At 30.2% G+C, this 23,019-nt stretch overlaps 1 protein-coding gene across 1 annotated transcript in view; it reads left to right on the plus strand.

Moving 5' to 3' along the window:
* LOC135949979 (myosin-I heavy chain-like) overlaps window positions 1-23,019 on the plus strand; it is a 361,957-nt gene that overhangs the window by 234,074 nt on the left and 104,864 nt on the right. Inside the window, exon 8 of the mRNA XM_065499455.1 lies at window positions 5,061-5,426. Within this exon, the coding sequence (XP_065355527.1) occupies window positions 5,061-5,426 (366 nt within the window). The remainder of the gene's footprint in view (window positions 1-5,060; window positions 5,427-23,019) is intronic.

A 23,019-nucleotide genomic window follows, 5' to 3' on the forward strand; every position in this document is an offset into this window, starting at 1 on the left:
TCTAGTTTAACATTCATTCTTTAAAGTAAACAATAAAAAAAAAAATCTTATTCCCATATTTAAAAGTTATTAAGAATTCATTCTTTTAAACGTATGTTTTACTTATGAAATTTTATAAAGTAATAAAATAAGAAATAGAATTAAAGCAATAAAAATAAACAAAATTTCATTGCACTCTGAACAATTTTAGAATGAAATGGAATGAAATATAATGTAAATATAATATGAAGCAAAATTTAAGAGTGAGAGTAATTATTATGATTTTTTACTTACAATCATGTTGTTGTAATTTAGTAAATATACCTTTTTCGATGTTGTTTCGATTCAATAGTGTTTCCAATGATGGGCCCAGCAAGGAATGAAGAGTAATAAGCTGACTGATTTGGAAGAAACTAGCTTAAAGAAAAATCATAATAACAAGTAATTGCTCTCAACTTAAGATACTTTAAAAAAAAAATAAAGAAAGAATAAAAAAAATAGTACTTATATAGGGTTAGCCATACGAATAAAATATTAATTAGTAATAAAAAAAATATAGAACATGTTTTGATTTTGTAAATTACATATTTATAATTTAAGTAGAATATATTAATATTAGAATAGATTAATTAATAGATTATATTTTGTTGATATTTAGAGAATTATGTTGATAGAATTTACTTTATATATGGGGGATTTCATGTCAAGTGAACCAACTTTTGAAATCGATGTCTTCCGATCGGGATGAAATTTGCACCAAGGTTAGCTCTATTGGATAGTAACTCAGACACAATTTTTCAACAACATCGGTCGAGAACTCTCTGAGTTATAGGGGGTAAAATTTTGACAATTTGGTCAAACAGGGGTTTTTTCTTATCCATGTAACTTATTACCTATTGTTCTTAGCAAAATGTGTTCCAAATAGTATAGATAGCTATTTCTTCGATCTTTCGAAAAAAAATATTTAAAAAAAAAAATAAAAATTTTTTAATATTTTTTTTCCGAAATCAAAAACTTTTTTGACTTTTTTTTAAAATACGCTATTTTTTTTATTTTTTTTTTTTCTTAAAATAAAGTTTAGATATTTTCCTTGAACACCTACTTGGTCGCTTAGTGGGATGCGAGTGGGATATCTATCAAAATAAATATTTTGTAACTCAAAACATAAAATTTTTGACTTTTTTTGCAAAATCAAAAACTTTCATAGATAGTTATATAGTTTCCCATGAAACTAATTGACTCCATAGAATTAAAGCAATCTTGCTCGGATAATGTGTCCTTGGTAATGAGCTCCACGAGCTGTTGCTAATAATAATTGGTCTTCTGACTATTACAGCCAGCAAAATGAGCAGAATCGTTGGGCAAAATGAGTAGGTAGATTCAAAATTTGTCTATTCCATGAATGTTTGCGCTTGCTATATAACCAAATTAGGACCACAGGCTTATTCTTGTATCTTTCTAATTAGGTGTTGGTTTTGTTATTTTTGAGCTGAATTTAAACAGTTTGGCAAAACGAACTGGTTGGTGGCTTTCTCCCATTTTTGACTTGCTTGGGTAGAATTCAACACCACGTGATTAGGAACAATATATTCTGCCTACATAAAATTATTTTTCATTTAATTAAAACTATAATACAAGATCTTTAAAAAACTTTCTTTACCTTCTTGTTCGAGGATTTACTACAAAAAAAACACTTTTTAGTTTAATTTTTCCTTATTTTTGTTATCTTAGTTTCTTAGACCAGAATACTTTTAACTTAAAAAAAAAACTTTATCACTTATTATAGTTGGTAGATCTTTCGCATTTCATTTGATCTTTACCTTATGGAATTCAAACGATTTATAACTTATGAAAATAATTTAAAGCAATGTGTAGCTTGTAGACAAATCTAACGGAATTAAATATTTTAAATATTTGGAATATTTGTGTGCAATTATCTCCTTCTCACGCACAATTAATGAGCAATTATACGTATGTACTCAGAGTGTGTAAAAAAAAATAATAAATTCTAGCATGAGATGCAAATTTGTAAGCTACTAAAGTAAGGGTTTCCAGTACATAATCAAAAGTATAAAATTAGAATTATTCCCTTGAAAGTAACAAGAAATAAAATTATTCTTAAAATTTAAATCCCAAACAAAAATCGTTACAACATTCAATTCCACTTTAATCTAAGTTAATATTTTGATTATTAATTGCGATTCTTCTAATATTTCGCCAGCTAAATAACAAATATTTTATTCCGTACCTTTTATTTTCATTGGTTCAAGTCCTAAGTTAAACATTTTGAAAGATTTGTTTTTAGAATTGTAACTTCTTGCAGTAATATTTATATATTTATAGAAGGAGCTATCGGAACACTCATCTACAGTGATCGAAAGTTCCTTTGTCTTTAGTTATTTGTCGAATTTCAGAAACAGTACAATTTTTGTGAGTCATTATTACTTATTTAAATTTGAAATTATGAAAAATTTTAAGCAATTTTATATATGAACATTTATTCGTTTTATTCGATTATTCTACATAAAATTGTTCGAATTATTCGTTATTCGAAAATGGTAATTTTTAAATTCTTCGAATAATTATTCGTGGGAAATTATTCGATTAATCGAACGATCATTAGTCGAATGTATACCCTAATATATATGTATATTTACAGAATATATATTGTTTTATTATAAGAGACAAATCTGTCACGTACGGTATGTCACGTACAATCATCCAAAGATTATTTTTATTTAAATATGACGGATTGTAAAGGAAAAATATTTCGTTTAGTGTAAGAAATTAAAAGAAAACAGAAATATGCGAAAATTTTTGCATATTTCTACATGTACCTCAAAATGACTTCCGTTTTATGTCACGTACAATATACCCTTAATTCGCTCGATATTTTTCAGATACTCTTATTTTTGCAAAATATGTTCCACTCTATAGGCGTACAAAGCACAGTGGTCCAAATGCTCAATCTAGCCCGAAAAAAGCCATTTTTTTAAATGTTTGAAAATCAAATTTTTTGTATGGTAATATGTTGACAAGTGTCCATAGTACACAACGGAAAGCGAAAGTCAAAAAATAATAACAATAATTAAAAAAAAATTTGTTGGTGTAATTAATATAACAAAGGTAAGAGTAAAAATCACTCTTTAAATTTTTCATAAAAAAAACATAGTTTAGAAAAAAAAAATGCAATTATATACATGTGTGTTTTAAATGTGAAATTTTTGTACAAAGTTTTATGTCGATACGACTTTTCAAAAGATTTTTTCCGGCTAGATTGAGCATTTGGACCACTGTGCAAAGGTCACGTACGATGATATGGAATTGCCTATATGTGACCTGATATTTAGCCACAGCTACATCTACATCACTAGACTCTGTATCAGAATTCTCAAATAATCGCACAACAAAAAAATATAAGAAATATAATTTGTATGTGATAATAATAATATCGACAATGATCACATTAGTTTATAATCCGGTTAAACAATTTAATTTATTTTTTAAACAAATCAAATAAATAGGGCAAATATTTCTAAAATCGAAGTGTTTAATATTTAAAATAAAGCACAAATGAAATATGTGTTTGTCCACGTTAAAACCAAACTAATTTTAATCACTTCACTTTAGCTCACAATTGAAATATATTTACGTACTTTATATTAAGAAAAATAATTATATTGCCGGCGGACTGTATTATTGCGCTCGTTTAAAAATCCGGTTCGCTAGGACCAAATGTTTGGCATCAATCTAAGTTTTCCAAAATTGTTATAAAAATAAAATAAACTAATTTCAAGTTTAAATTAGAGACGAATATCTCTTTTTACTGTAAATAAATATTACCTAGTAGAAGGAATATGTTGCGTTTTTTAACCCTTTCAGACATTAAATAGAATTAGTTGAGATAGAAAATTTAAGAATATGAAGTAAAATTACAGGTAAATCGTCACACCTGCCTGCCAGGTGTGGTCAAATATATTGTACGAATTTTCTTAAAGGACATGTATCTCAGAAATAAATTTTAAAAAATTAATGTAATTTACTGCAATTAATACACAAATAGCTAAACTAATACTCAATTAATACTTACATGTTTTTTTAGAGTTTAAAATAATGTAATTATCATTTTAAACTAGCACTGAATTATGAAAATATCTTAATTTAACAAAAACCAATGAAAAATTAGATGTTTAAATCACATATATATACAATCTAGTAAACACTCTTTTGATAAAGCTATTAACTATACATATCTATCCATTCACGTCAACGCTATATGACTTTAAAAGGAAAAATCCAAATGTCCAATATGTCCAAAATGTCTAAAAGGGTTAATAAGATGCACGTAGTGCTTATGTCGAAGACAATTTGACGATGCTAAAATAACAAGCATAATTTGGTGGTTACTCGCTAGAATCTAGTAAAATACTTCCATCAAAGTTGAATAAAAAAGGAAACAACGTAGATTCTACACAAACGGCCTAGTTCAATGAACTTCATTTTGACATTCTGCTTTTTCTTTTTTGTTGTTATATTGAAATGTTGCCAGTGGAAAAATTTAATACAAATAAACATTACAATTACATTTTTGACATTTGTTTCGCACGTACAATTCTTTAACTATAAAAAAATTTATTATGTAATTCGATATGAAAAATTTATCAGGGCCCTACTATGGGCGTGAAAAGTGAGTAAACACCAGTGAAATAAGTATATTATTTTTTTAAGATAATGAAAAACATTAAAGTCCGATCTAAACATTTTTTTCAGGACTGAACCGAATATTCGGCCGAATCTGCAACAAGACGATACTTTAAAAAAAAATCAAATAATTCACATATATATATGCTCTAGGGTATTTCAAATATCGGCTTCGTTTAGTTAATATTTCAAGCTGACTTAGACAAGTTACAAGAGTTTTCTGATTTATTTCGAAACCTATTTTTGATAAATCCCAGAGGAGAAATATTTTTTTTCACACAATTAAAAAAATAGTTATTTAGCTTAAGAAAATGTATGTGCTACTTTATTATCATACTTATTTTATTATACATGTAAATCTCGAATCCTTCTATTTTTAGTACAGACAGGAGGAAATAGTCTACTCTCATGTTGAATTTACAGATAATTCTTTGTGCTTGGAACTGATAGAGCGGCCGCCAAGATGTATTTTTAAATTATTAACTGAACAGTGTCATATGCCGAAAGGTTCCGACACGGCATATCTCAACAATATGCATGTTGAATTTGAATACAATCCATATTACATTAAAGGAATGGACCGCAGACATTGGGAAACCGAATTCGGAATTAAGCATTACGCTGGCTGCGTTATATATACCGCTGAAGGATTTGTTGATAAAAATCGAGACGTCCAACAAGATGTTTTGTTTGATTATATGAGCAGGAGCGATAATACGTTTATAAAGGAATTATCAACATATCAGGTAATTGTAAGATTTAAAAATAAAATGTATAATCAATTTCCGACATATGGGTATGAAAGAAGTACCATTTGCCTCCATTTGTATGATTCTTGACTTGTAAAATATTTTTCTATTTCATTTATATGTTGTTCAAAAATGTTTTCCTTTGAAGATGTTTTATTTTTTATGATTTTCAGCTACAAAATGAGAAAATGTGTGCGAAATTAACAAAATTATGTAAAGAGGATAAAATGCTTTAATGTTTATGGATGTTTTATTTTTAGGGGCGGATTTTCATGTATTTATTACTGGAAAATATGCGCCTAAAAAAATATGCACTTACATAAAAAAATATGCACTTATATATATGTGGCATCACTGTTTTACTACCCAGTACCTAGTTGGTACCAAACCGGTAGCTGGTACAATGTTAGTGTTTTCAGCAACACTAACTAAAACAATAACCATTATTACATTATTACTTTTTCTTCTCCAATTTATCCTCCAAAAGACAACACACGTCTTAAAATCCTTTTTGTATTTAAATTAAATAAATATAAGTTTTTATTAAATTAAACGATCGACTTATTTTTTAATTGGTAACGACAACAATTTACCAAACTGGTGACCCCGAGACGTGCAAATTGAGGATTTTTTTTAGCTAATTGGAATTTCGAGCTGGTGTTCCGCCATTTTGCTCGGCAATCAACAGGCGTCACTTGCCGCCATCTTTTTTGGGCAAATTGCGCAACACTTTTTTAATAAATTTTGTTCACTAAAACAAAATGGAAGACGGTGATACACCAGCTGCAGCCACCACATTAGCCGGCACGGATAGTGGCATTTCAGCATCACCTATTGGAAATGTTTCGGTGGTGTATGCCAGATTGCCTGTGCCACAGATGTCGAATACCAACATTGAAGCGTGGTTTACAACAATGGATTTTTGGTTCACGGCATTGTGGCATACAAGCAAAAAACGGCCACTATACTTGCAGTGTTGGACCCAAATGTGATCTCGCAACTGGCGGAGGTAATTGCAACGCCTCCACAAAACGACAGGTACGAGTACGTGAAGGCAAAAATTATCGAACATTTTGCCGATAGTGAACAGCGTCGGCTGAACCGCCTTTTATCAGACCTCCCTCTCGGTGACAAAAAACCATCCGAATTATATTTCGAGATGAAACGTGTCGCTGGCAACACGCTTGGAGATGCGGCCTTAAAAGGTTTATGGACCAAACGGTTGCCGGAGTTCGCCCAACCTGTCGTGGAAGCTTCGTCTGGTACTCCAGCCGAATTTACGAAAATTGCCGACTCCATTATTGATGCAATTGCACTTAACCAGGTAAATCGAGTACAAGCAAAGTCGTCAAACGAATTTAACGAGCTTTGAGCTGCCGTGATCGAATTAGGCAAAAAATTCGACCAGCTTTCATCGCGCTCACGTTCACGTTCACGCTCACGTAGACCAACGACGACACGCAATAGTTCGCAATCTCGCCCTGCCTACTCCAGCAACGCAACAGGTGACGAATGCTGGTACCACAAAAAATATGGTCGCAACGCAAACAAATGTCGAAGCCCCTGTAGCCATAAGAAGCGTCACGTCCACGTGGTTGCTTCTGACACTTCATCGTCCAGCCAGTGACTTGATGGGCAGGTGAAGGATTCCTGCGAAGATTCCTCCACCCGATGCCAAATTTTTCGCTTGCAAGTTAGAGATAAGTATACAAATAAATTTTTTTTGGTAGACAGCGACGCCGACGTTTCCGTCTTGCCACTGACTTCGGAGTCTTTTTATGTCCGTCCTACTGCCGTCATGCTGTACGCCGCAAATGGTTCACCCATTAAGGTAATAGGGGAGAAGCGTATAAAACTTGACCTTGGCCTGCGCCGTGATTTCCACTGGTCATTTGTGATAGCAGACGTGACGTCACCGATCATCGGCTCCGATTTTATAAAATTTTACGATTTGCTTATCGATTTACGACGCAACCGTCTTATCGACAACATCACTGGTCTTATATCCCAGCTTACGTCATCAACATTTTCGGCCGCAGCTGTAATCAGAACATTCGATTCGACAGAACCTTTCGCCGACATTTTGAAAAATTTTGCTGACGTCACCCGACTTTCGCCATATGGTTCAACGACAAAATCAACGATTTCCCATCGAATCGAAACGACTGGCCAGCCTGTTTTCTGTCGTCCTCGACGTCTTTCGCCAGAAAAGCTAGCCGCTGCGAAAAAAGAATTCGACGCAACAGCCGATGCACTTTCTCGTATCGATCAACACCGTTGTAGACTACTCTCGCATAGCAGCAGCACAACAAAATGATGAAGAGCTTCAACAATTCCTTCAAAATTCAGGTATGCAAATGAATTCACTGAAATTAAAATATTTTTCAATCACAGGATGCAACGACCAACTGGTTTGTGATACAACGACGACACGAGTTCGTCCCTATATTCCGAAAGATTTTCGAAAACAAATCCTTTCAACAATTCATAATTTGTCGCATCCAGGCGTTCGAGCTACCATAAAGCTGCTCACCGTCAGATTTTGTTGGCCCGGAATGCGAAAAGATGCCGCAATTTTTGTTCGAAATTGTTTACAGTGCCAAAGGTCTAAAATTCAACGACACACCCGATCTACTACCTTCAAATACGATCCTCCAAAAGAGCGCTTTGAGCATATTAACATCGACATCGTTGGTCCGTTTCCATTATGTGAGGGACAACGATACTGTCTTACCATGATATACCGTTTTACAAGATGGCCGGAAGCCGTTCCTATCCCTGACATGTCAGCGGATACCATCGTTAAAGCTCTTTTGTCTCAATGGATTTCTAGGTTTGGCGTACCGTCACGAATAACATCGGATCGTGGACGTCAATTCGAATCGTCAGTTTTTGCAGAATTGGTCAGAACAATTGGTGCTACGCATTTACGTACCACTCCTTACCATCCACAATCGAATGGGATTATTGAGAGGTGGCACCGAACATTTAAAGCAGCAATCTTGTGTCATAATCCAGCAAAATGGGTACACCATTTACCAACAATTTTACTTGGATTGCGAGTTGCTTTTAAACCCGACATTAATGCGTCGCCAGCCGAATTAGTTTATGGTTCAACCCTAACAATTCCTGGAGAATTTTTTCAACAAACAACAACGAATAGCACCAGCGATTTTGTCACCGAATTTCGAACAACAATGCAAAAGCTAAGACCAACTGATACAGTTCATCATTCTTTACCTCAAACATTCATCTCGAAGAATCTTCAAGCATCTTCACACGTATTCGTCCGGAACGATTCAATCAGACCTTCACTTACACACCCGTATGATGGTCCATATTTGGTGATTAAAAAATTCGACAAATATTTTACAATTTCAATACGAGGTCGTCATGGCAACGTCAGTATTGATCGTTTGAAACCTGCTTTTGTGTCAAATTCTGATCTCAATGAGTTACCTACCTCAGTTTCCCAACACAACACACCTGATATTGCTACAACCTTACCTAATAGTTCAACTAATCAACAAGTTCCTGAAAATGATCTCAACTCTAGTTTTGCTTCAACATATCCTAGCCCTGCTGTCAACTCGTCACCTGAAATGCTACAGCCCCAAACGACTACAAGTGGTAGACGGGTCACGCTACCTCTAAGGTTCAGGTGAACTCCCTCCGGCCGGGGGAATGTTGTGTTTTAATTGGTAACGACAACAATTTACCAAATATATTTTTCTGCAGAAACATAAAATAATGAATTATGAATTGCGCAATGCGCAATGCCCAGTGGTCCAAATGCTCAATCTAGTCGGAAAAGTCTTTTGAAAAGCCGTATGGACATAAAACTTTGTACGTTTATATACTTCATCAATATAAACAATCTGAGAAAAAAAAAATTTTTTTTTTGGGAATGAATGTGTGTTTTTGTATGTATATTTGATCTTTGTGGGTTTGTTTGAAGCCTATAAACGGCGAAACTGCTGGACCGATTTTCCTGAAATTTTCACACCGTTTTTCTGTATGGTTGGCGAAATGCCACGCCAACCTTAAAAATAAAAATACAGCTCCTTCCTTGTAATTGACATCTTAAACTCTAAACGAAATAAAAATCGTTGAGGCAAAAAGTGGCAGCTAATTCTTTACACATTAAGAAGCTACATATATAAAGAAGACCACAACATAAAAACTAAAGCTTAACTCTGTTAAATTACCATTTGAAATTCTAATAGAATTTGGACATTGAACATAATTGCATTTTTTTTCTAAACTCTTACCTTTGTTATATTAATTACACCAACAAATTTTTTTTTAATTGTTCTTATTATTTTTTGACCACAATTTCACTTGCACTGTTAAATGTCGCTTGTGATATTAATTTTTCAACAAAGCACAGTGGTTTAGAAACTTTTTTTTTGGAAATAATTCGGTATCTCGGGAACTATTGGAGATATTATTACAAAATTTCACATGGTTAGAGCTGAGGTGTTTTTGAGTTGAATTACATTTGTTCAGCTTCCTAGGGGTAATACGGGCCAGTTTGTGCCCCCTCAAATTTGGTCACCTCGGGTATCAAAATTTTTAAAAAAATCCCCAAAAATTCATTTGTGATACGAATGAGCTGAAATTTAAAATATAAATAGTCCTTGAGAAGATCTACAAAAATTGTCCGCTTTGACAAATTTGTACATTTTTTCATATAATGCGTACAAAATGTTATTAACATATCAAATGTAAATTTTGAATTCAAACACATACTGACTTAACAGAAATTTTAGTGTAACAGATTTTTGCACGCATTATATGAAAAAACGTACAAATTTGTCAAAGCGGGCAAGGTTTGTGGAACTTCTGAGGAGTAAATAAAGGCTTTTTATATAAGTATTTGATACTGTTGAAAACATTATGACCTGAGGATTGATATTTTAGTAAAATTAAATAATTTTATAAAATTTTGGGACTTCATTTACCTTAAAAACTAAAAAAACTTTCATATGGTGATTTTCCACGAATAAAAATATAAAATTTGATTTAATGTAAAATTTTAACGGTTAGAGATATCATAACAAAATTGGGAACTAATTTAGATCCAAATGTCCTTAAATTAATGACATTATAATTTTTGACATTTTTTATTTTCAAATACCGAAATTCCTAAAACGGGGAAAATGTGTTCCAAAAACTGAGTTTTTTTAGAAAAGTACCTACTGTGACGCTATTTACCGTGTGATAGTAAAACAACTTTCTAAGTATTTAAAGAACATATAGGGTTATACAAATACGGAACTTTTTCGAGGATCGGTGCTTTGCCTTTTTAGAATTTTTTACTGAAACCTAAATATTTTTTTTAAAATTGTCCAAGTTTGGATAGGTCTGGGGGATACTGTGTCCGCTTAAGTGAGCCCAATTTTACTTTACATGCTTTTGCATTAAGTTTTCTTTCCGGAACATATAAAAATTGTATATAGTCCCAAAGAAAACTTGTTTCTACAAAAGAAAAAATATAGGGACTTTTTTAGGAAAAATCGTAAAAAATTAGGCCCATTTTACATGTTCCAACTTTGGATGCGTGTAACTTTTTACACGGACGATATAACTGTTACCAAGTTTTTTTTATTTTATTTAGAATTTTATTGCCAATATAGCTGATATTTTGAAAAAAAAATTCGACCCTCCGTAGGGCCGCCATATCTAAAAAACAAAAAAAAATCGAGCAAAATTAAAAAAAAAAAATAAATAAACCTAAATATCTCTTCAACTGAGGAGATAACCTACACATGTAAGCGTATTTTTTGTAGATCTTCTCAAGGACTATTTATATTTTAAATTTCAGCTCATTCGGATCATAAATGAATTTTTGGGGATTTTTTTAAAAATTTTGAGACCCGAGGTGACCAACTTTGAGGGGGCACAAACTGGCCCGTATTACCCCTAGGAAGCTGAACAAATGTAATTCAACTCAAAAACACCTCAGCTCTAACCATGTGAAATTTTGTAATAATATCTCCAATAGTTCCCGAGATACCGAATTATTTCCAAAAAAAAAAGTTTCTAAACCACTGTGCAAAGTAGCCATTACTTGTTTTTGAAGCAATGTACCAATGCTAGTGTAACTATTTAAAGAAAAAAAATATGCCGTTATGTACTATGGACACTTGTCAACAAATTACAAAAAATTTGCTTTTGATACATTTAAAAAAATTACTTTTTTCCGGCTAGATTGAACATTTGGACCACTTTGCAATGTCCAAAAAATGCCACGAATTAAATAGCTAAAGTTAAAATTATAATTGTTTTTCTGAGAAAACGATGGATATATTAATTATAATAAAAGGCTAGTCTTTGCGACTTGTCTTTTAAAATCGTCAATATTTTGATCGTGAGTAAAGTAGCATTCAACCATAATTTTGATCTCTCAATAACCCAGCACTTAAGCAAGTAGTAAATGTTTCCCTTATAGACAGTAATTGTCACTAATGTATGATCACTTAGCTGACTACAATTTAAATATTTTGGGTCACAGCTAGGAAATGACTATAAGGAGCGGTAACTGTGTATGTTGAGTTAAAAAATCTTTCGATAACGATATCTCTTATAAATCGGAATAGCTATGAAAACAATTAAGAATGTTTTCGATACATTTAATAAATTTTTGATATGGCCAATGGGTTTGGGTAAATTTCAAATTTTTTCAAATATTTTTCTACATTTTTCGTTTTTATAAGGGGCACGTTTAGATCTTTTAGTATATTCGTGTTCTTTATATACCAACTGTGATCATGCTTAGAAACTTGTTTTGGTGTATTTAAATCTTTTCAACATTTGACTGAGGCCGTGCTCCATAACTGTTATGGCATAACACCATATCGATTTTATGATCATGTTATAAATTAGAAGTTTACAATCTAGACTAAACGTGGAGTTTCTGCCAATAAGCCAATTGAATGATTAACAAACAGGTTCCCCTTAGTAATCCGATTGCGGGGTTGCGTTCAGATTTTGTAGATATTTGTGCTTATCATTATAATCGCCAGCAGACAGGAAACGGGGACCTGGTGACTTAAAAAATCTATTGTATTGACTTTCTGTAATTGAAAATCTAGGGGGTGAGTATATCGATGAAATCATTAAGTTTCGATGAAAATCTTCAAGGCAGACCGTAGTAGCTTCAAGATAATCTTTGCAAAGATCACACATTAAGTACACTCATAAAAAAAATTGAGTAATCCGTACTTTAATCAATCCGGAGCGGTGTCAATAGTAGTGTAAGTACGGATTTTCTTAAGCTCTCCCTAAGTAAGGTGGCGGCATGGTGTAGTGGTTAAAGTGCTTGCCTACAAAACCAGGCACCCCAGGTTCGATCCCTGGCAGAGGAGGAACAAATTTTCATCATGGTTTTCGAGTTTTTAAAATTAACCCCCCTCTAAACAATCCATCCAAGAAGATATTTATCTTAAATTTTGAAGTGTTGCATGAGGAAGTAAATATAGTGATTTTTTTTAATATTGAAAATTCATATTATATTAAATTTGTGTTTTTATTGTAAATGGTAGTTGCTCCTGTGCACACTTCCAAGGAAACAAATTTGAGGCAGGAAATACTAATATCAATTTTAACTTGTAATTCATCAATTAATATCTTTATTTGTGATCCAAGTGCAAGTTTACTTCATCTACAAATACTTAAGAATTTGCAAATCAACAAATCCTTCAAGTTCAAATATATAGAACAATTTTGACCTGAAACTTTAACTAAACGTTATCTAACTCATATTAACAGTATTTGTTTTCAAACTAACTAATTTAGTCAGAAAACTATTCATATTGGTTATTAAAATACAAGAAAATATAAGTTTTTGAATCTAAACAACTTTAAAACTAAACTAACTTAACTAATTTTGAGCTAAATACACAGAAAAAACAAAAATTCAAATCCAATCACAAAATTCATAAAGTCAATTGAATATTTTATTGAGATGGGACCTATCACAAAAATCACAAAATCAAACAACAAAATTTGTAAATATTTTATTGAAAAAAAAATTTTTTTTTTCTTATTAAAATATTTTAACTATCAATGAAACATTTATATGAAATTCCACATAAAATCAAACAATATTTTTAATAAAACCATAGAAACAAATAATTGGTTTTGACTAGATATTCAAACAATATTTTTTATTAAATCAATTAAAATATTAATAACATTTAAATTCAAAATCAATAAATATTTTAATTATATATTATAATATAATATTATAAACAATATTTTCTATATAAAATACTGTTATACACAATATTTTCTATAGAAAAACACTGTTATACACAATAGTTTATAAAGAAAATACTTTATACACAATAGTTTATAAAGAAAATACTTTATACACAATATTTTCTAAAGAAAATACTATTATACACAATATTTTCTAAATAAAATACAGCTATAGACAATATTTTCTATATAAAAATACTGTTATACACAATATTTTCTAAAGAAAATACTGTTATATACAATATTTTCTAAAGAAAATACTGTTATATATAATAGTTTCTAAAGAAAATACTGTTATACACAATATTTTCTATAGAAAATACTGTCATATAAAATATGAACTAGTTTCTCCCACTTACGGACTATCCAGCAAACGGGAATCCAAGTTATATGGATATTGTTCACCTGTGGGAAGATAAACCAGTTTTCACATTCATCTTAATGAAAATCAATCGTCTTACCAATTATGTCGTATTCTCCCAAATTTCTGTCATAGGAAGCTAACAACGTCTGCAATTATACCGGAATGTTTAACAATGATATAATAAAGAATTTTAAGTTCATACATACTTACCAATCTTGAAACGTGAGGAGTTATTGAGCCCTTGAACTCCTAGTCTGTTTCATGACGACCAAAACTTAAAAATTGTGTACATATGTAAATATTTTTTTTCAAAATATATGTATAATTTATTTTTATTTTACAGCTGTTTGTCAAAATTCACTATAAATTTGTTTTTGTTTCAAAGTAAACAAACATTTTTTCAATAATTTAAAAAATTGTTTGAGTTTATAAAAAAATTCAAACAAAATTTTAATAAAGAAAATATTTTGTTATGTACAAGTGTTGTCTATTATTTTGAATATTATAAAAATGTATCACAAAATGAAAACGTGCTTGATTTTAAGTACATTATGTTAAAATATTTACAAAACAAATAGACGTTTCTCATTATTAAAAAAAGTTGTTAGCATTGTTAACCATCAAATTTAAAACCAACTAAAATATTTATGAAACCAAATAAAATAAATACTAAAATACAAATCTGATTTCAAACATGCATTTGTTTGAAAATATTTTAGTCATAATTTTTTCTGTGTAGTATTATTAATTTTAAAAAAAATCATAAATTTCAACACTAAACTTAAAATATATTCTAACTTTTGCATTTGAGTTAATTTAATATGTAATTTATTAATTTTGATCTTAATAACTAACATAACAAATCAATTAAATTGTACCTAACATTTGAAATTACCCTAATATATAAATATTTTTTGCTATTGTATTTGCTATTATATATATTCACTAATGAACCTCCCTAATATGTACATTATTATATCTTAACAATCTAATTTTATATAATTATTCTAAATTAATTTAATCTACGATACCTACAATCTACGTAAATGCAGTGATCACTTCATTTCAAGTAAGTTTGAAATTTTATTAGTATTATTTATCTTAAACATAATAATTTTATGAAAATACATTTTTATTTTAAATATTTAAATTTATCAATAATATCGATTACATTAAAGTAATGTTACTAAAAATGAAATTTTAAATTAATATTTTTGTTATTGACGAAAATTAGCAAAGCCAGGTAAAGATAAAGTAAAACCTATTTTCTTTCATCCTCCTCTATCTTTCTTTTTTTTAAATGACTGTAACGGCCAAACAAGAACCACCCTATTTCCCTGAGCAAAGTCGAGCAAAGAAACATAAGTTTTGGCATTTTCGTTACATAATTTTATGGCGCCCAATGCACAGTGGGGGATCTGAAAAAAAAGTGGAAATAAATCTGTAACTTCTAAACGAATAGCCCGATTTTAATAATCCCATGGCTATAGAGGAGGTGTCGATAAGTTTAAGTTTTTAATTTGGGCTTAAACAACCAAGGGGGGCCGAGCCACAATGCCCCAAAGTGGGGCACCTCGGATATATCAAAAATTAAAAATTATGCCAAATTTTTGTTTGTGATCCGATTTGAAAGATTTTTATATATATGGAATGTACTAGACGAGATCTACAAAAAACATTGCCATATATTATCTCTTATAGTTTACGAGTTATTCGCATTTGAAAAGTAAAATTTTATTTTTTTTTGCCTACCTTGGTCTGCCATTTTGCTAATAACGGATCCAATTCCCCGATTTTCTTGAAGTATCTTTTTTTGAATTAACAACAAATTTATTAATAATCTTAAGAAAGAATTGTTAAAAAATATATACTGAGTCAAAAGTTATGTGCATTCAAACTTAAAAAAAATAAAAAAGTCGTTTTTTCGCCATTTTTTTTTCGAAAAAAGTACCTACATTAATTTTAAATTATACAGAAAATGAGAAAAAAATAAACAATGTGTTTATATTTTTCTGAAAGATAACATTTCGGAAAATATTATAAAAGCAAAATAATATCAAAATTCGTATTATTGCGTGGTCCAGAGCCTTCCGAAGACCTATTTTTTATGTAAATTTCAACTTTAGACAACATATTCTAAAATCGCATAGCTGCTTTCAAAAAATTAAGACCAGTTTTGTATGTCCCAATCTGTTCTTCAATATCATGCAAAGGGATTTCATAGCCCCGAGCTTGGTACCTTCAATAGATCCAAAATCAAAAAAATACCAATTTTGGGATTTTTGAAAAGTTTTTTGGGAATTGTGGGATTCTCAATAACAAATCTAAATCCAAATTTTCACTTTTGCATTCCGACAAAAAATGTCTATATAATTGTAAAATTTAATTAAAAAATATTCATAAACCAAAAAGTTATAGCAGTTTAAAAATTTAAATTTTCAACAAAAAATAAAAAAAAAAAATTATCTTTTTTTTTTGCAAAAACTCTTCTATGAAGTTTTTAATTTTCAATATATTTAAACATTTTTGAAAAGAAGATGCAATTTCCAAAATATTGATGTATAATATGTCTACCTTATTTTGTCCACGTGTCACAGTAATGAACGAATGATTAACATGTCTAATGAAATTTCATCACCAAGTTATTTTCTTCCATAACAACTTCAATGTTAGGTACTTATATAATACATAAGTACAAACATTAAGCGATTGCAACTCTTTTTTAACAATGAATCCCAGGTATAATATGAAATACCTGGGATATCCCTAAAACATATTTCATACATAATACTATTTTTTTTACTACAGGTAATAGAATAGGTAGATTTCATAGCATACATTTCATGTGAAATATTTGATAAATAAACAAAAAACTAAAGAAACAAGTAATGTTTTTTTGGGAAAATATTTTTTATTTTTAAATTTATAATTAGCTTAATTTAGTAAAATAATCAGAAACAGAGCAATCCATATCTAAAAGATAAAGCAAATCTTTAAAGTCATGACTATTTTCAAACGTCAAATTTCTGTAGCAAATCCAACGTTTCCTCATAGATGATAAGACTGGATCTGATGATAAAATTAGATTATTCAAAATGTCTTCATTTTGAGATTGTCGAGAACACTTTCTGGAGCTGAACTGCTGAACATACTTGAAGTCCCTATTTCTCGATTCTTGGGGTTCTTCTGTAAGTTCTCCTAAGGGCAAAATATTATGTTCAATTATGATTTTCCATGACATAATACTTTATGTACTGTTGGTGTCATTTTTTTCCAAGGGTACAACGATATCGGGCTATTCGTTTAGAAGTTACAGATTTATTTCCACTTTTTTTTCAGATCCCCCACTGTGCAACGTGGGTCATCCATCTGTATATACATATGTTAACTTTTAAACACCTTCGTCTTATTGATTTGATTAATTACAAAATGGATGTCCTATTTTCTTCATTTTACTTTTAATTTAATATTTATTTTATGGACTTACAGTAGCTATATTTTTACTGACCATAATTTAATTTATATTGTGTTTTAGATTTAAAGAAATTGCAGTAAATAATTAATTTTATTACTGACTTTATCTATTTACAGTTATGATTTTTTTTTTATATTTTTTTGTGAATCCTTATTTTTATAGTAGATTTTTTAAAAAAAATTTTTGATATGGAAATTTTAACTTTATAATACAAGGATATCGCGTTACTTAAAGGGATGTTTTCTTTTGGATCTTTTTGTTGAAATTTAATTTCAAAACAAAACCAAGCAAACATTTATTTTATAATTTATTTTCGTTTTGTTTATTTTTTTATGAATGAGAATAAAATTAATTAAAAAAAAGCATTCTATACCAGTTTATGTTGCGGAGTAGTCAATATTAACTCATATTTTATTGTCTTTGAAATCAATTGATTTTGTTTAGTTAAAACTGTTAGATTTAGTTCAACTTGTTATATTATTAATTTTGTTTTTAGTATTTGAATTCCCCTTTAAATAGTAATAATTTAGTTCATAGATTAAAGAAAATGCCTTTAACTAGGAGTCCTAGTGACCCTAATGTTCAAGGGGCTGGTGATAGGAGAAATTCAATTAGTGGCGATGTAGACCAAATAGGGGAGGTGCGATATCTCGAGTTATAACACGACAGCAGACGCGCATGGCTGCTGAAATGAATACTGAGAATACCGAACATTCTCATACAAATAGTTATAATTACTTGTCCAAACAGCGTATCAATGCGATGATGTCGGAATCAATGGATAATTTTAGATCTGAGTTTTCTGCGACCATTAATAGGGAATTACGAAATGCTCTAACTTCATTAAATCTTGGGAACAATTCTAACGATAATCAGTGTAAATCAGTCAATTCGCCAACCTTTTGGTAATCACTCTGCTGATATTTTAAATTTGCCAATAAACGAGCTTGATTCTATTACCAGAGAGAAAACTTCAAATTTAATTCACAACTGGCATATTAAATTCAAGGGTACTTTAGATGAAATCACAGTTGATGAATTCATTTATCGGATCAACACATTAACTTCAATTCATTTGAATGATAATTTTAGTGTTCTTTGTCAGTATGCACATAATTTATTTGAGGGCAAGGCCAAACAATGGTACTGGCGATTCAACAAGCAAATGGGAAGCACCTTCACTTGGGACGAATTGTGTCGAGCTTTAAGACTACAGTTTAAGGAAACATGTACAGATTATGACGTTAAGGATGATATGAGAAGACGAAAGCAAAGATATAATGAAAACTTCGATGACTTTCTTGACGTATTAATTTGTATGAGTGATAAGCTTCGAATTCCATTGAGTGAACAGGAATTAGTTGAGATAGTGATTAGGAACTTGAAAACCGAGTTAAGACACGAGCTACTTCATGTCAATATTCCTAATATTTCGATTTTACGTAGTGAAGTTAGGAAACACGAGAATTTTTTGGAAGACGTAAAACACTCATCAAATCGAGTGAACTTTGGAATACGACGTCAGATTTCGGAATTAGAACATGAAGTGCAAGAAATTGAAGAAACTTTCGATGAAAAAGAGGAAATCGATGCATTAGATGTATCTTTAATAAAATGTTGGAACTGTGAACTTTCAGGTCATAGATATCAGGATTGTCTTTGTCCTCGTCGGATCTTTTGTTATGGTTGTGGAGCTTTAGATACCTACAAACCAAATTGTGTAAAGTGTTTATCTAATAGCAAACATTTAAACTCCAAGTTGGATGTGAGAACGAGAACGGGCTCACATCCAATAAAGAAATATCGAAATTAGAAATTTATTCAAATACTAAACCTGACAATACCAATTATACCTTATCATACTCGTCTGGAGAATAATTTGAAGGAAATTCGAAATTCTACAAAAACTCATTCAGCTGAAAGGATGAATAGGTTTTGGAAGAATCGTAAAAAACTCAGGAAACATTAAATTTCTTCATTGGCAAGCAAAAGTATAGACCTTACACCAATGTGTTTGGGAAAAATTATAATTCATTATTAGATAGTGGTGCCTCAATAACTTGTTTTGGCAGTAGTTTGGCCGAAGAAGTTATTTGTGAAAATAGAACTAGTTTAACAAAATTTTTGGGAAATGTGAGAACCGCTGATGGTCAGAGACAATAGGTCGTGGGTTCAATTTTGGCCGAAATTTCATTTCAGAATCAAACAAAAACAATAGATGTGTTAATAATACCAAATTTGAAACAGAATGTTATATGTGGCATAGATTTTTGGAAGGAATTTAATATTAAAATGTGTACAAATATAGAAGAAATTTCCGATGTTTACCCTTTTACGAACTCAGAACGACAACAACTGAATTCGGTAGTCAATTTATTTCCATCTTCAGAAAAGGAAGGACTTGGTAAAACATCACTTATACAACATGTCATTGATACGGGCAATGCCAAACCAATAAAACAAAAGTTTTATCCCATTTCACCTGCAAGGGAGAACATTTTATGTGAGGAAATAGATAGGATGATAAGTAGGTGTAATAGAGGAAGCAGATACATCACCGTGGTCTTCACCGGGAGTGTTAGTAGTAAAACCAAATAAAGTGCGGTTTTGTTTAGACTCAAGGAAATTAAAGATGCATATCCTATGCCTAATATCGATGGCCTTATTTCACGTTTACCACCTGTTATAATGATATCGAAAATTGACTTAAAGGATGCCTTCTGGCAGATTCCCCTTTCAAATGAACTTTAATGGTTGATCCAGAGAAAGTTAAGGCGGTTTATGAATATCCAGTACCAAAGACTGTTAAACAGTGTTACGGATTTATTTTTATTGGTAAAATTTTTATAAAAATTAACACCTACAAATTTATAAATCAAATAAATACAGTTAACGAAAACCCTACACTTATCTAGGGTTACTTTTATAGCATGAGAGGTTTTTTTATACATGCAACTTTTATAGTGAGAGATCATGTATTTTATTAGCACGTAGACTTGTAAATAAATTGTGAGAAAGAGATCGTCTACAAAAGGAATGTCAATCCCGTTAAATTTATATGTATATTTTAATATACTTTGACTCTAATTTTAACATTACACTTCTTAAACATTTAATTGAAATCCAGATTTAAAACAGTGCGGTAATAAACTCGCTAAAATTAGAAAAATAAAGCAAAAGGTGTTCAAGTCAATAAAATTATTCACAACTTTATAATTTCATCCCTTGTGAATATTAAAAAGGTAAAAATTTGGTTACAATATTAATTTAAATAAAGTTTTCGCTATCAAACCGTATATACCGCATAATAAAACTGCTCCGTAATTTTCTAATTAATCTTATAAACTATAAACAATTAAATTCAGTGACTGTTATTGAAAAAATCTGTGTTAAATTTGCTACATCTCGATATTTTCATTTACTCAGTTACATTATTAATAACTGTTTAATTTTATAAACTATTTATCTAATTAAAATACATAAATTCTTATAAGAATAAAGCAATAAAGAAAAGAAACAAACATAAACAAATTTTACAAAAACAAATATCATTATCGTTTACTTACACTCATCAACCTAAATACAACAACAACGTGATTAATAAACAAGTGTCATCCTCATTCTCAAATTAAAGGTTGCCAGATATATATATATTTTTTTTTACACTGTGCAAAATAAATAATATAAAATCATTTTTTGAGTATGGCCTGTTTAGTAAAAAATTGCAATATTAAAAGTGAAGAAGAAAGAATGATTGTGTGTTGGCTCTGCCATGAATTTTGCCACTTTAAATGTAGTGGATTATCTGGCCTAGTTGCTGAAGCTATTATGAAAAATAATGGGCTACACTGGTGTAGCTGTAGGAAACTTGGTGTGAATTATTACCGTTTTTTCCAAGATACTAAGAAGAAATTTATGGAACTTCAAGACGATGCTAATAAGTTAAATGATCGTATATCAGAATATGGCAATTTGTTTGATGATTATAAATCATTAGATAATCTTAAGTCTCCGCCTCAATCTTCTATGCAACGATACTACAACTGAATCTGTTGACTACTACGTGAAAAATATAATTGGAAATTAAGCTGATATTTCAATACAAATGTTTAACTTTCCCCAATCCAGATCTATCTCATCATTTAAAATTACTGTTTCCATTGATATTTTTAAAACCTTAAGGTACGGTCACACACAGCTAACATTTGACGTTTATCGTTAAATATTTCATTGCCTGAATCTGACCACAAATAAAATTTAGAGCAAACAACAAAACAGATGATTTTAGTCAAACAAAATTATTTGTCGGCAAACAAAATATTTTCTTAATGTGAACAAAGTGTGACCACTAGCTACATAAATACCTAAAAAATATATAATTTGATCTTGCAAATATTTTTAAGGTTAAAACACTTATTTCGAATTGTAAAGTAATCATTTTATTAGAGATTTATTGAATTTTGTTATCATATATTAAATTTAATTTTTCACTTTTTGTTTGACCAAACTGCTGCGAAAAAGAATCAGTAAATATATTTGCCGTGTGGTCACACTATATCAAACACTTTCATAAAATAATTGTTTGATCAAATAGAAAAAAACAGAAAATTATTTGCTCAGCATGGCGGAAAAATAAGAGGAGATTATTTAAATATTTTTCGTACTAAATTAAAGACACAAATTCACTATTTTTTTTAAACATAAATACATATTCAATATTTCTTGAATATTTGTTATTTAAATTATTTTCACTAAATAATTGCATCAATAAATGAAGTCTTCTTCATCACATAAAAGTCATTCAGCCTAGGATGACATACTGGGAGAAAAACTAATTGAAGACATGAAGTCTATGTTGCGATTTTTGCAATTTTATGCGATTTATATTTTTATACGTTTAACATAGTCTGATGTTTGATTATTTTTTATTTATACATGGAGTTTGTCTATTTTCAAAATTTAAAAATGCTCATATGTACATATTAGAGTGCTCCAAGATTGTATGGACGAAAAAAACTTTCTAGGTACAGGCCGTCCCCCCCTCTAGAATTATTCTATGTATTGTAGAAACATGTTGTGTAAAATATTAGGATGATAGGATAACGTTAACTGGTGGCGCAACGACGCTGAAGTTTTGAGGTGCATTTACAAGGGGAAAATATGCAATTTTTTCAGTTTTTGTAAAAAATTTGCCATTAAATAATGACTTTTACAATTTAATTTAAAAGAATCGAAATGTGTACGTAATTGTCGTTATAATAAGATATAAAAGACAAAAATTGGTGAAAAAATGTTAAAGTTATTAAAAAATCGGCCAGTCTAGTATTCACAATAACAGTACAAAAATGGAAATTAACCCTTAAGAGTACTTGGGGTCAAAATGAATGTGTTTTTCGTGATTTTAAAAGTTGATGGTCATTTGGACCCCAAGTGCTATTAAGGATTAATTTCCATTTTTGTACTGTTATTGTGAATACTAGACTTCA

This window comes from Calliphora vicina, chromosome 1 (assembly GCF_958450345.1).
Source record: "Calliphora vicina chromosome 1, idCalVici1.1, whole genome shotgun sequence".
Classification (NCBI taxonomy): Eukaryota; Metazoa; Arthropoda; class Insecta; order Diptera; family Calliphoridae; genus Calliphora; species Calliphora vicina.